This window comes from Oncorhynchus kisutch, linkage group LG26 (assembly GCF_002021735.2).
Source record: "Oncorhynchus kisutch isolate 150728-3 linkage group LG26, Okis_V2, whole genome shotgun sequence".
NCBI classification, from domain to species: Eukaryota; Metazoa; Chordata; class Actinopteri; order Salmoniformes; family Salmonidae; genus Oncorhynchus; species Oncorhynchus kisutch.
The window spans coordinates 20,171,616-20,187,099 of NC_034199.2; the positions used below are offsets into that span (position 1 = coordinate 20,171,616).

General features: G+C 41.2%; 1 protein-coding gene across 6 annotated transcripts in view; it reads right to left on the reverse strand.

The window, feature by feature from the left end:
• Positions 1-10,619, reverse strand: part of LOC109871180 (immunoglobulin-like domain-containing receptor 2) — a 30,464-nt gene extending 19,845 nt beyond the window's left edge. For all 6 annotated transcript variants that reach the window (XM_020462005.2, XM_020462006.2, XM_031805370.1 and 3 more), the window contains exon 1: positions 10,481-10,619. In XM_020462005.2, the coding sequence (XP_020317594.1) occupies positions 10,481-10,523 (43 nt within the window). In that variant the 5' untranslated portion in view covers positions 10,524-10,619. The remainder of the gene's footprint in view (positions 1-10,480) is intronic.
• Between the last annotated feature and the right edge of the window lie 4,865 nt (positions 10,620-15,484).

Consider the following 15,484-nt stretch of genomic DNA (forward strand, 5'->3'; position numbering starts at 1 on the left):
TCAGTCTTGCCACTCTCCCATAAAGCCCAGATTGGTGAAGTGCTGTAGAGACTTTTGTCCTTCTGGCATGTTCTCCTATCTCAGCCAAGGAACTCTGTAGTTCTGTCAGAGTGGTCATTGGGTTCTGGTCACTGACCTGACCAAGGTTCTTCTTGCCCGGTTGCTCAGTTTGGTCGAACGTTCAGCTCTAGGCAGAGTCTGTGTAGTTACATATTTTTTCCATTTCCCAATGATAGAAACTGTGCTCTTGGAAACTTTCAACACACTAGAAGTAGTTTTATACCCTTCCACAGATATATGCCTCATCACAATTCTATCTTGGAGATCTACGGACGGTTCCTTGGACTTTATGGTATAGTTTCTGCTCTGACATTCTGAATTGTCAACTGTGGGATCTTATACAGGTGTTTCTTTCTAAATCATGTCCCAAAATGTTTTAATTGGCAACAGGACTCCAATCAAGTTGTAGAAATTGGATGCACCTGAGCTCAATTTGGAGTGTCAAAGCAAAGGACTAATAACAATAGTCCAAAAATGTTGTGAAAATCAAAAACACTGAACTGCGACTCTGATCAGTATTGCTTTGACTTCACCCATATCACACAGGTTAAGAGATTAATTCTACCTGACATGATGACTCCTTGCTGTCCCCAGTCCACCTGGCCATGCTGCTGTTCCAGTTTCAACTGACCTGAGCCCTAGGACCATGCCCCAGGACTACCTGACATGATGACTCCTTGCTGTCCCCAGTCCACCTGGCCATGCTGCTGCTCCAGTTTCAACTTCCACCTGACTGTGCTGCTGCTCCAGTTTCAACTGTTCTGCCTTATTATTATTCGACCATGCTGGTCATTTATGAACATTTGAACATCTTGGCCATGTTCTGTTATAATCTCCACCCGGCACAGCCAGAAGAGGACTGGCCACCCCACATAGCCTGGTTCCTCTCTAGGTTTCTTCCTAGATATTGGCCTTTCTAGGGAGTTTTTCCTAGCCACCGTGCTTCTACACCTGCATTGCTTGCTGTTTGGGGTTTTAGGCTGGGTTTCTGTACAGCACTTTGAGATATCAGCTGATGTACGAAGGGCTATATAAATTAATTTGATTTGATTTGATTTGAATACTTACAGTACCAGTCAAAAGATTGGACAAACCTACTCATTCAAGGCTTTTTCTTAATTTTTTACTGTTTTCTACATTGTACAACAACTATCAAAACTATGAAATAACACATATGGAATAATGTAGTAAGCATTTCAATTAACAGGTGGGCCTTGTTAAAACTTAATTTGTGGAATTTCTTTCCTTCTTAATGCATTTGAGCCAATAAGTTGTGTCAAGGTAGGGGTGGGTATACAGAAGATAGCACTATTTGATAAAAGACCAAGTCTATATTATGGCAAGAACAGCTAAAATAAGCAAAGGGAAATGACAGTCCATCATTACTTTAAGACATGAAGGTCAGTCAATGTGGAAAATTTCAAGAACTTTGAAAGTTTCTTCAAGTGCAGTCCCAAAAACCCTCAAGCGCTATGATGAAACTGGCTCTCATGAGGACCGCCATATGAATGGAAGACCCAGAGTTACCTCTGCTGCAGAGGATAAGTTCATTAGAGTTACCAGCCTCAGAAATTACAGCCCAAATACATGCTTCACAGAGTTCAAGTAACAGACACATCTCAACATCAACTGTTCAGAGGAGACTGTGTGAATCAGGCCTTCATGGTCGAATTGCTGCAAAGAAACCACTACTAAAGGACACTAATAAGAAGACGAGACTTGCTTGGGCCAAGAAACACGAGCAATGGACATTAGACTGGTGGAAATCTGTCCTTTGGTCTGATGAGTCCAAATTTGAGATTTTTGGTTCCAACCGACGTGTCTTTGTGAGATGCAGTGTAGGTGAACGGATGATCTCCAAATGTGTGGTTCCCACCGTGAAGCATGGAGGAGGAGGTGTGATGGTGTGGGGGTGCTTTGCTGGTGACACTGTCTGTAATTTATTTACAATTCAAGGCACACTTAACCAGCATGTTGTTACACACGCCTGGTGCAAAAGAACGGCCAATAGCCAATAGCCCTCTTGATGATGGGGCGGGGTCAGCTCTCCAATTAATCGTGGAGTCGACCAATCAGCTGCTGGGGGATTTCAGGAAACCATCTCCTGAAACACACTCAATTACACAAACTACAACACAGAAACTGGGGAACGTAACAATGTCTACCACAGCATTCTGCAGTGATACTCCAACCCTTATTGGGACTATCATTTGTTTTTCAACAGCACAATGACCCAACACACCTCCAGGCTGTGTAAGGACTATTTGACCAAGAAGGAGAGTGATGGAGTGCTGCATCAAATGACCTGGCCTCCACAATCACCTGACCTCAACCCAATTGAGATGGTTTAGGATGAGTTGGACCGCAGACTGAAGAAAAAGCAGCCAACACGTGCTCAGCATATGTGGGAACTCCAAGACTGTTGGAAAAGCATTCCAAGTGACTACCCCATGAAGCTGGTTGAGAGAATAACAAGAGTGTGCAAAGCTGTTATCACGGCAAAGGGTGAAGAATCTAAAATATATTTTTGTTTAACACTTTTTTACTACATGATTCCATATGTGTTACTTCATAGTTGTGATGTTTTCACTATTATTCTACAATGTAGAAAATAGTTTTTAAAAACTTGAATGAGTAGCTGTGTCCAAAATTTTCACTGGTACTGAATGTAAATTAGATATTTCAGTTTTTAATTTTCAATACATTTGCAAAAATTCAGGCTGTAATACAACATAATGTGGAATAAGTCAAGGGGTATTATTAATTTATGAAGGCCCTGTATGTGGACAACAGAATGGAGGAGGGGGATGTGAGGACTCCAACCAATGAGATTATCTCAGAAGGCCCAGTGAACAGCCAATTAGCGGTTAGAGATTTGAAGAAGAGTTTATTATATTCTAGCGAGGAGGAGAAAGAAAGAGGGACAGAAAGAACAGACAGGGTGGGACACCTTGGTAACCTCATGATTCACACATCAAAAAATATTCTGGGACCATTGATCCAAGGTGTCAGCCTGTCTCAGCATCTCTCTAACAGAGAACAACACAAAACTGTCCGTGCATGTAACCAGGCACTCCAAAACACATATTTATAAACCTCTAAAAATACCCACAAGTGTGACATAACAAAAATACATTTATACCTACAGTGCATTCAGAAAGTATTCAGGCCCCACATTTTGTGACCTTACAGCCTTATTCAAAAATGGATTAAATAAAAAATGTCCCTCATCAATCTACACACAATACCCCATAATGACAAACGCTAAAACAGGTTTACAGACATTTGTGCAAATGTATTAAAGATTAAAAACAGAAACACCTTGTTTACATAAGTAATCAGACCCTTTGCTATGAGATTTGAAATTGAGCTCAGGTGCATCCGGTTTCCATTGATCACCCTTGATGTTCCTACAACTTGATTGGAGTCCACCTGTGGTAAATTCATTTGATTGGATATGATTTGGAAGGGCAAACACCTGTCTATATAAGGTCCCACATTTGACAGTGCATGTCAGAGCAAAAACCAAGCCATGAGGTAGAAGGAACTGTCTGTAGAGCTCTGAGACAGGATTGTGTTGAGGCACAGATCTGGGGAAGGGTACCAACAAATTTCTGCAGCGTTGAAGTGACCAAGAACGCACTCCATCACTCTTAAATGTTAGAAGTTTGGAACCACCAAGACTCTTCCTAGTGCTGGCCACCCGGCCAAACTGAGCAATTGGGGGAGAAGGACCTTTAAGTTCCTCGGCATACACATCACAGACAAACTGAATTGGTCCACTCACACAGACAGCATCGTGAAGAAGGCGCAGCAGCGCCTCTTCAACCTCAGGAGGCTGAAGAAATTCGGCTTGTCACCAAAAGCACTCACAAACTTCTACAGATGCACAATCGAGAGCATCCTGGCGGGCTGTATCACCGCCTGGTACGGCAACTGCTCCGCCCACAACCGTAAGGCTCTCCAGAGGGTAGTGAGGTCTGCACAACGCATCACCGGGGGCAAACTACCTGCTCTCCAGGACACCTACACCACCCGATGTTACAGGAAGGCCATAAAGATCATCAAGGACAACAACCACCCGAGCCACTGCCTGTTCCACCCGCTATCATCCAGAAGGCGAGGTCAGTACAGGTGCATCAAAGCTGGGACCGAGAGACTGAAAAACAGCTTCTATCTCAAGGCCATCAGACTGTTAAACAGCCACCACTAACATTGAGTGGCTGCTGCCAACACACTGACTCAACTCCAGCCACTTTAATAATGGGAATTGATGGGAAATGATGTAAAATATATCACTAGCCACTTTAAACAATGCTACCTAATATAATGTTTACATACCCTACATTATTAATCTCATATGTATACGTATATACTGTACTCTATATCATCTACTGCATCCTTATGTAATACATGTATCACTAGCCACTTTAACTATGCCACTTTGTTTACATACTCATCTCATATGTATATACTGTACTCGATACCATCCACTGTATCTTGCCTATGCTGCTCTGTACCATCACTCATTCATATATCTTTATGTACATATTCTTTATCCCCTTACACTGTGTATAAGACAGTAGTTTTTTGGAATTGTTAGTTAGATTACTTGTTGGTTATTACTGCATTGTCGGAACTAGAAGCACAAGCATTTCGCTACACTCGCATTAACATCTGCTAACCATGTGTATGTGACAAATAAAATTTGATTTGATTTGACCTTGGTCAGGGAGGTGACCAAGAACACAATGGTCACTCTGAAAGAGCTTCAGAGTACCTCTGTGGAGATGGGAGAACCTTCCAGAAGGACAACCATCCCTACAGCACTCCACCAATCAGGCCTTTATGGTAGAGTGGCCAGACAGAAGCCTCTCTTCAGTAAAAGGCACATGACAGCCCACTTTGAGTTTGGCAAAAGGCACCTAAAGGACTCTCAGACCATGAGAAACAAGATGATCTGGTCTGATGAAACCAAGTTTGAGCTCTTTGGCCTGAATGCCAAGCGTCACGTCTGGAGAAAAACTGGCACCATCCCTACGGGTTAGAATCTCGAGGCTGTAATCGCTGCCAAAGGTATTTTTTTATATATACAGTGGGGAGAACAAGTATTTGATACACTGCCGATTTTGCAGGTTTTCCTACTTACAAAGCATGTAGAGGTCTGTATTTTTTTATTATAGGTACACTTCAACTGTGAGAGAAAATCACATTGTATGATTTTTAAGTAATTAATTAGCATTTTATTGCCTGACATAAGTATTTGATCACCTACAAACCAGTAAGAATTCCGGTGCTCACAGACCTGTTAGTTTTTCTTTAAGAAGCCCTCCTGTTCTCCACTCATTACCTGTATTAACTGCACCTGTTTGAACTCGTTACCTGTATAAGACACCTGTCCACACACTCAATCAAACAGACTCCAAGCTCTCCACAATGGCCAAAACCAGAGAGCTGTGTAAGGACATCAGCGATAAAATTGTAGACCTGCACAAGGCTGGGATGGGCTACAGGACAACAGGCAAGCAGCTTGGTGAGAAGGCAAAAACTGTTGGAGCAATTATTAGAAAATGGAACAAGTTCAAGATGACGGTCAATCACCCTCGGTCTGGGGCTCCATGCAAGATCTCACCTCGTGGGGCATCAATGATCATGAGGAAGGTGCGGGATCAGCCCAGAACTACACGGCAGGAGCTGGTCAATGATCTGAAGAGAGCTGGGACCACAGTCTCAAAGAAAACCATTAGTAACACACTACGCCGTCATGGATTAAAATCCTGCAGCGCACGCAAGGTCCCCCTGCTCAAGCCAGTGCATGTCCAGGCCCGTCTGAAGTTTGCCAATGACCATCTGGATGATCCAGAGGAAGGAATGGGAGAAGGTCATGTGGTCTGATGAGACAAAAATAGAGCTTTTTGGTCTAAACTCCACTCGCCGTGTTTGGAGGAAGAAGAAGGATGAGTACAACCCCAAAAACACCATCCCAACCGTGAAGCATGGAGGTGGAAACATGATTCTTTGTGGAAGCTTTTCTGCAAAGGGGACAGGACAACTGCACCGTATTGAGGGGAGGATGGATGGGGCCATGTATTGCGAGATCTTGGCCAACAACCTCCTTCCCTCAGTAAGAGCATTGAAGATGGGTCGTGGCTGGGTCTTCCACCATGACAACGACCCGAAACACACAGCTAGGGCAACTAAGGAGTGGCTCCGTAAGAAGCATCTCCAGGTCCTGGAGTGGCCTAGCCAGTCTCCAGACCTGAACCCAATAGAAAATCTTTGGAAGGAGCTGAAAGTCCGTATTGCCCAGCAACAGCCCCGAAACCTGAAGGATCTAGAGAAGGTCTGTATGGAGGAGTGGGCCAAAATCCCTGCTGCAGTGTGTGCAAACCTGGTCAAGAACTACAGGAAACTTATGATCTCTGTAATTGCAAACAAAGGTTTCTGAACCAAATATTAAGTTCTGCTTTTCTGATGTATCAAATTCTTATGTCACGCAAAAAAATCATACAATGTGATTTTCTGGATTTCTGTTTTGGATTCTGTCTCTCACAGTTGAAGTGTACCTATGAAAAAAATTACAGACCCCTACATGCTTTGTAAGTAGGGAAACCTGCAAAATAAGCAGTGTATCAAATACTTGTTCTGTATATATATATCTATATATATGTTTTTTTTAAACTAGGCAAGTAAGTTAACTTCTATTTACAATGATGGCCTAGGAACAGTCGGTTAACTTCCTTGTTCAGGGGCAGAACGACAGATATTTACCTTGTCAGCTCGGGGATTTGATCTAGCAACCTTTCAGTTACTGGCCCAACGCTCTAACCACTTTACCCTTTACTCAACAAAGTATGTGAATAAAGGTACTGAATACTTATGTGATATTTTTTTTTTTTTGCTAAATAATACCAACCTGTTTTTGCTTTTTCATTATGAGGTGTAGATTGATTACCGAAAAAAAAAACATTTGAATCAATTTTAGAACAAGGCTGTAACTTAACAGTGTGGAGAAAGTCAAGGGTCTGAATACTTACTGAATGTACTGTATGATCCTGATTCAACTCAAAACACACATTTCCTAATCCATATTCACAACAAATTGCCAGAAACACTGAACTATACTGAACAAAAATATAAATGCAACATGCAAAGTGTTGGTCCCATGTTTCATGAGCAGAAATAAAATGTTCCATAAGCACAAATTTGTTTATATCCCCGTTAGTGATCTTTTCACCTTTGCCAAGATAATCCATTCACCTGACAGGTGTGGCATATCAGGAAGCTGATTAAACAGCATGATCATTACACAGGTGGACCTTGTGCTTGGGACAATAAAAGTCAACTCTAAAATGTGAAGTTTTGTCACACAACACAATGACACAGATGTTGAGAGCTTGTGCATTTGCCATGCTGACTTGAGGGATTGTCCACCAAAGCTATTGCCAGAGAATTTAATGTTAATTTCCCTACCATAAGCTACCTCCAATGTTGTTTTCGACAACTTGGCCAGTTTGTCCAACCGGCCTCACAATACGCAGACCACACCAGCCCAGGACCTCCACATCTGGCTTCTTCACCTGTGTGACTGTCTGTGACCAGCCACCCGGACAGCTGTTGAAACGGTGGGTTTGCACAACCAGTTTGTTTCTGACAGTTTATGCATAAATTGTCTCATGGAAGCTCATCTGGGTGCTCGTCATCCTCACCAGGGTCTTGACCTGACTGCAGTTCGCCGTCGTAACCAACTTCAGTGGGCAAATTCTCACCTTTGATGGCCACTGGCACGCTGGAGAAGTGTGATCTAAATGGATGAATCCCGGTTTCAACTGTACCGGGCAGATGGCAGACAGTGTGTATGGCATCACGTGGGCAAACGCTTTGCTGATGTCAATGTTGTGAACAGAGTGACCCATGGTGACGGTGGGGTTATGGTTTGGGCAGGCATAAGCTACGGACAACAAACACAATTGCATTTTATCAATGGCATTTTGAATCCAGCAATACCTTGACAAGATAGTGAGGCCCATTGTTGTGCCATTCATCCGCCGCCATCACGTCATGTTTCAGCATGATAATGCACAGCTCCATTTCGCAAAGATCTGTTCACAATTCCTGGAAGCTGAAACCATCCCAGTTCATCCATGACCTGCATACTTATCACACATGTCACCCATTGAGCATGTTTAGGATGCTCTGGATCGACGTGTACGACAGCGTGTTTCAGTTCCCGCCAATATCCAGCAACATCACACAGCCATTGAAGAGGGATGGGACAACATTCCACAGGCCACAATCAACAGCCTGATCAACTATATATGAAGGAGATGTGTCACGATGCATGAGGCAAATGGTGGTCACACCATATACTGACTGGTTTTCGGATCCACACCCCTACTTTTTTTTGGAAGGTATCTGTGACCAACAGATGCATATCTGTTATCCATAGATTAGGGCCTAGTGAATGTATTTAAATGAACTAATTTCCTTATGAACGGTAATTTAGTAAAATCTTTGAATTTGTTTCATGTTGCATTTTTTTCAGTGTATTTAGTGCCTTGCAAAGGTATTCATCTCCCTTGGCGTTTTTCCTATTTTTTTGCATTATAACCTGTAATTGATTTTTATTTGGATTTCATGTAATGGACAGACACAAAATAGTTCAAATTGGTGAAGTGAACTGAAAAAAAACAACCTTTTTTTCTTTTCACTTGACTATTTTGGACTAATTCAAAAAAAAATACTGAAAAGTGGTGCATGCATATGTATTCACCCCCTTTGCTATGAAGTCCCTAAATAAGATCTGGTGCAACCAATTACCTTCAGAAGTCACATAATTAGTTAGATTGCACACAGGTGGACTTTATTTAAGTGTCACATGATCTCAGTGTATATATATATATATACACCTGTTCTGAAAGTCCCCAGAGTATGCAACACCACTAAGCAAGGGGCACTAACAAGCAAGCGGCACCATGAAGACCAAGGAGCTATCCAAACAGGTCACGGACAAAGTTGTGGAGAAGTACAGATCAGGGTTGGGTAATAAAAAAAATCTGAAACTTTGAACATCCCATGGAGCACCATTAAATCCATTATTAAAATATTTTAATAATATGGCACCACAACAAACCTGCCAAGAGAGGGCTGCCCACCAAGGAGGAAATTAATCAGAGGCAACAAAGAGACCAAAGATAACCCTGAAGGAGCTGCAAAGCTCCACAGTGGAGATTGGAGTATATATTCATAGGACCAGTTTCAGCTGTACAAGCTGTAATTGCCGCAAACGGTGGCTCTACAAAGTATTGACTTTGGGGGGGTGAATAGTTATGCACGCTCAAGTTCTGTTTTTTGGTCTTATTTCTTGTTTGTTTCACAAAAAAATATTTTGTATCTTCAGTGGTAGGCATGTTGTGTAAATCAAATGATACAAACCCCCCCAAAATAAATTTTTATTCCAGGTTGTAAGGCAACAAAATAGGAAAAATGCCAAGGGGGTGAATACTTTCGTAAGCCACTGTACCATACAAATAGTGTTATTTTTTTTACACAACGAAATAATGTTCTCTTTTCTTGAAGAGTAGACAACACAAACTGGTTATAGTTTAACCAGTCTACTAGACTCTTCTTGGTCAAAGTTCTGAGTCACACCATGCTTCCTGACCACATCAGGCCCTTTCCTTGCAAACAACTGACACGTTTTCTTGCCAGGCATTCCAACACACTGATTTGATTCCCTAGAGGACTTTTATTGTTCTTGTATAGGTCTACAGAAAAACCTCTTCAGAATACAGAATTAAATAATGGTTACATTTATATTCATTTAAAAAATCAAAAGGTGGGAAATTGGGCTCTCAGAATGAGAGTTCTATGTGTGTTATAATAGAGGTCCAGCATATCTCTGCCTATTAAATGTGTATGTGAGTCATTGGGGTGCAGGCATAACGGGACCTTCTATTTTCTATTTCACCTTTATTTTTGACGGGGAACTCATACTGAGACGAGAGTATTGTTTACAGATAAGCCCTGCACACAAACCAACCCACAATTACAAAATATATTAAGAATAAACGTGTTTTCACTAGCGTCCTCATTCCACACATTCCTCCTGTAATTTAGGACAAAAAACGATAGGTAGTCTACTCTTGTTTTTCCTCTAAGGCCATCACTGCACAGGTTAAAAAATAAAGCAAGTCAGACTAATACCCCAACACAACAAGTGGGCAAACAAAAGTATGTTTATAAAAATGAAGGGAATCCAAAAGTCATGTTGACTTTTGAGGTCGAAGCCTACTGTAAAGGTAGACCCGTTAGCTGCTGGAATAAAGTGAAGGGGTCAAACTGTTGCTGGCTGCATCCACGGCTTTCGCAGACAGATGACAAAACAACATGCTGAGTGAGTAAATATTTTTTTTTTTACCTGTTATGCAAAAAATTATCCATCGACCTAACAGCCAGCTCATTTTTCAAAAAATAAGTTTCGCATTCAGATAGAATTAATCCAAATGTTCGTCCTGCCCATTGTTCGCCTCATTCTTTGGTCCGTTGAGTGCGCACAAGAATAAACCGGGAGAGCCGAAGTGTCAATCCGAGACCAGGGGGAGTGTACCACTTCACCAGCGGGTGAGTTCCAACTGCACTCCAACAAATAAATGTTTTTAAATGTTTTGCCACCCTTTTACCTAGAATAATCGTACAAGCACGTGTTTAAATAGATTTGTGATTAAAAACATTACATCTAAACTGGTCTCCAAAAACGACAATTGAAAATATAAAATCAGGTCATACTAACTCCGGTGTGATCCTTTAAAAATTTAAACAAAAATAATCCTTTAGTTCAGTTTTTCCTTCACTTTATTATCAGTAAATGCTCTACAATAAAAACAAAATTAGTTATTAAATTGCATAAATATTTTCATTACATTTCCATGAATCATTCATAACAAGACTTAATTTATTGATTGGCATAATTACTAGCAAATATTAAAACAAATTAATTAATAAATCAGTGCTTTATCAAATAAAAAGGATGTAGGCCTACTTTCATCACAAACAAATAATTAAAAGATAGCACAGAGTCAAAACCATTCCATAATTACACACATACTTCTAACAGTTAATGACCACATGGGGTCGCATCCATTGATATATATATATATATATATATATATATATATCTCAGTTGACTGACAGGGGGCTCTGTTTTGAAGCCACAGCTCCTCCATCTTGGCTTGGCACTCCCCCACCATTGTAAAAAAAAATGTTTTTTTATTAACTGTCTACATTTGTTTTTGCCACGTTTATACTGTAACAGACACCTTAATAAATACTTTTAAATTATTAGAATTCCAGTCATTGTTATGGAGGACTGCTTCTACTGGGGAATGTCAATATGGCCGACCAATGGCTACAGTGGAATACTCGTTTCTGATTGGCTTGAAGAGAATTCTAGAGCGTACATTATGTAAAGGATAATCAACGAGGGGCTATGCGTTCTATGGAAAATAATGAACGACGTGGAAGGTGTGTTCCAGAGAAGGCATAGAGCTCCAAGTTGATTATCCCTTTTATACCATGGTTATAAATGTGTTCATTTGCTGGTAGAAATTTGTTCAACATCCACTGAAGTAGCTAGAAAGTTTACACTACATAGCTACAGTAGTTGCCATGGTAACCAAGCAAACATACATCCTAGTCTAGCTAACCAAATCATCAGTCCTAGTTTGCCAGTTCGATTGGGCACAGTAAGAGTTCAGTACGTTTCCACCAATAGCAAGCGTGAGGGGGAGAAGACCGGGCTAGTTTTGAAGTTAGGTAACTGTGATTCTAAGGTGATTTTGATCCCTGGTTAATGGCGAACAGTGAAGAGACCAGATAGTAACTCTAGATACCGGCAATTCTAGAGTTTCCTCTGGGTTTCTGAAGATACGTGACGCTACTAGCTAGCTTCTATTAATGTTAGCCGCTAGTTAGCCAACTCAAGTTAGCTAGTGTCGTGGAAATATTGGTCCAAATATTTCTCAGATACCTGGAACTCGTGAATTCAAATAGACTTTATTACAAAAGTAACAGAAGCCGAGCTGGTCCATGGAACAACTGACCTCTCCAGTCTCAGCACTCTGCTTTTATACAGTTTTGCCCTTACATAACATATATGGACACTCCTCTCTTTGTAAATGATTAACACCCCTTGGCATTTCACCACTATTATCTTCCTGTCCCGCTTCTGGCTTGTTCACTCACTTCTGACTTATTTATGCTCATCTTAGATTATATTGGTGGCGTCACCATGGTACTAATACAAACAAATAATACATGTATTACATACACTTATGTTGGGAACATGTATATGTCAAATATTATTTGATTAGTACAAACCTATTCTTATTGCAGATACATGGCTTGTGGTGCCTATACTAATTTCTGTTGATCCAGCCCTGTACAATCCCATGGATTCTGCTTACATTTTGTTTTTAAATGTCTAATTTCTGTTGATCCAGCTCTGTACATTCACCTGGGCTCAGCCCTTATTCTGCTTACACTTGTCTGCTAATTAACCCTATGTTGATTATGTTCACTACTTCTGGGAGAACAGTCTAGGTACTGGGAAATCTGGAAATTCTCCAACACTAGTAGCCAGCAGATCTTACACTTTCTGACAGCTGCGCTACAGGGTCGGACAGGCCGTTAGCTTAAAGGGGAAATCTGCAATTGCACATATATTTTTTGACTTCTAAATTAATTATATTTGATTCTTAAAGAATATAAAGTATAAATGCCTAATTTCACCTTTATTTAACCAGGTAAGCTAGTTGAGAACAAGTTCTCATTTGCAACTGCCACCTGGCCAAGATAAAGCAAAGCAGTTCGTAGCAAAATCTATATACAGCATGTGCAAATGAGGTAGGATAAGAGAGGCAAGGCAATAAATAGGCCATGGTGGCAAATTATTTACAGTATAGCAATTAAACACTGGAATGGTTGAATGTGCAAGTTGCGATACTGGGGTGCAAAGGAGCAAGATAAATAAATCAATAAATACAGTATGGAGATGAGGTAGATTGGATGGGCTATTTACAGTTGAGATATGTACAGTAAATAGCAAGTAAAACACTGGAATGGTGGATTTGCAGTGGAAGAATGTGCAAAGTAGAAATAAAAATAATGGGGTGCAAAGGAGCAAAATAAATAAATAAAATAAATACAGTAGGGAAAGAGGTAGTTGTTTGGGCTAAATTATAGGTGGGCTATGTACAGGTGCAGTAATCTGTGAGCTGCTATGAGAGCTGGTGCTTAAAGCTAGTGAGGGAGGTAAGAGTCTCCAGCTTCGGAGATTTTTGCAGTTCGTTCCAGAGAACTGGAAGGAGAGGCGGCCAAAGGAAGAATTGGCTTTCGGGGTGACCAGTGAGATACACCTGCTGGAGCACGTGCTACCGGTGGGTGCTGAGAAGATGTGGCTTTACCTAGCAGAGACTTGTAGATGACCTGGAGCCAGTGGATTTGGCGATGAGTATGAAGCAAGGGCCAGCCAACGAGAGAATATAGGTTGCAGTGGTGGGTAGTATATGGGGCTTTGGTGACAAAACGGATGGCACTGTGATAGACTGCATCCAATTTGTTGAGTAGAGTGTTGGAGGCTATTTTGTAAATGACATCGCTGAAGTCGAGGATCGGTAGGATAGTCAGTTTAAAAAATATATATATATTTTAAATTTGATTCCCTTTTTTCCCCAATTTCATAGTATCCAATTGTTAGTAGTTTCTATCTTGTCTCATTGCTACAACTCCCGTACGGGCTCGGGAGAGACGAAGGTCGAAAGTTATGTGTCCTCCGAAACACAACCCAACCAAGCCGCACTGCTTCTTAACACAGTGCGCAACCAACTCGGAAGCCAGCCGCACCAACTATGATTTTGATATCATGGACAGCCAGTCCTTGCATCCATAGCCCTGTCTATGAATTTGAGTGGTTACATTTCTCCAGCCCCATCCCTCAGCTTTTAAGTGAAATGGAGCAGCTTTATTGCTTCAACTGCTGATTTTATTTTTTTTATTTAACCAAGCAAGTCAGTTAAGAACAAATTCATATTTACAATGACAGCCTAGAAACTGTGGGTTAACTTAACTGCCTTGTTCGGGGGAAGAACGACAGATATTTAGCTGGTCAGCTCAGGGATTCGATCTGGCAACCTTTCAGTTACTGGCCCAACACTCTAACCAACAGGGTACAATTGGAGTCGGAAGTTTACATACACTTAGGTCGGAGTCATTAAAACTAGTTTTGTAGACCTCCACAACTCTGGTTCGTCCTTGGGAGCAATTTCGAAATGCCTGAAGGTACCACATTCATCTGTACAAACAATAGTACGCAAATATAAACACCATGGGACCACACAGCCCTCATACTGCTACGTACTTTGATGCGAAAAGTGCATATCAATCCCAGAACAACAGCAAAGGACCTTGTGAAGATGCTGGAGAAAACGGATACAAAAGTATCTATATCCACAGTAAAACGAGACCTATATCGACATAACCTGAAGGGCTGCTCAGCAAGGAAGAAGCCACTGCTCCAAAACCGGCATAAAAAAAGCCGAACTACGGTTTGCAACTACACATGGGGACAACGATCGTAATTTTTGGAGAAATGTCCTCTGGTCTGATGAAATAAAAATAGAACTGTTTGGCCATAATGACCATCATTATGTTTGGAGGAAAAAGGGGGGAAGCTTGCAAGCCGAAGAACACCATCCCAACCGTGAAGCATGGGGGTGGCAGCATCATGTTGTGGGGGTGCTTTGCTGCAGGAGGGACTGGTGCACTTCACAAAATAGATGGCGTCATGAGGAAGTAAAATTATGTGGATATATTGAAGCAACATCTCAAGACATCAGTCAGGGAGTTAAAGCTTGGTCGCAAATGGGTCTTGCAAATGGACAATGACCCCAAGCATACTTCCAAAGTAGTGGCAAAATGGCTTAAGGACAACAAAGTCAAGGTATTGGAGTGGCCATCACAAAGCCCTAACCTCAATCTCATAGAAGATTTGTGTGCAGAACTGAAAAAGCGTGTGCGAGCAAGGAGGCCTACAAACCTGACTCAGTTACACCAGCTCTGTCAGGAGGAATGGGCCAAAATTCACCCAACTTGTTGTGGGAAGATTGTGGAAGGCTACACCAAACATTTGACCCAAGTTAATAAACAATTTTAAAGGCAATGCTACCAAATACTAATTGAGTTTCTGTAAACTTCTGACCCACTGGAACGGGATGAAAGAAAGAAAAGCTGAAATAAATCATTCTCTACTATTATTCTGACATTTCACATTCTTAAAATAAAGTAGTGATCCTAACTGACCTAAGACAGGGAATTTTTTACTAGGATTAAATGTCAGGAATTGTGGAAAACTGAGTTTAAATGTATT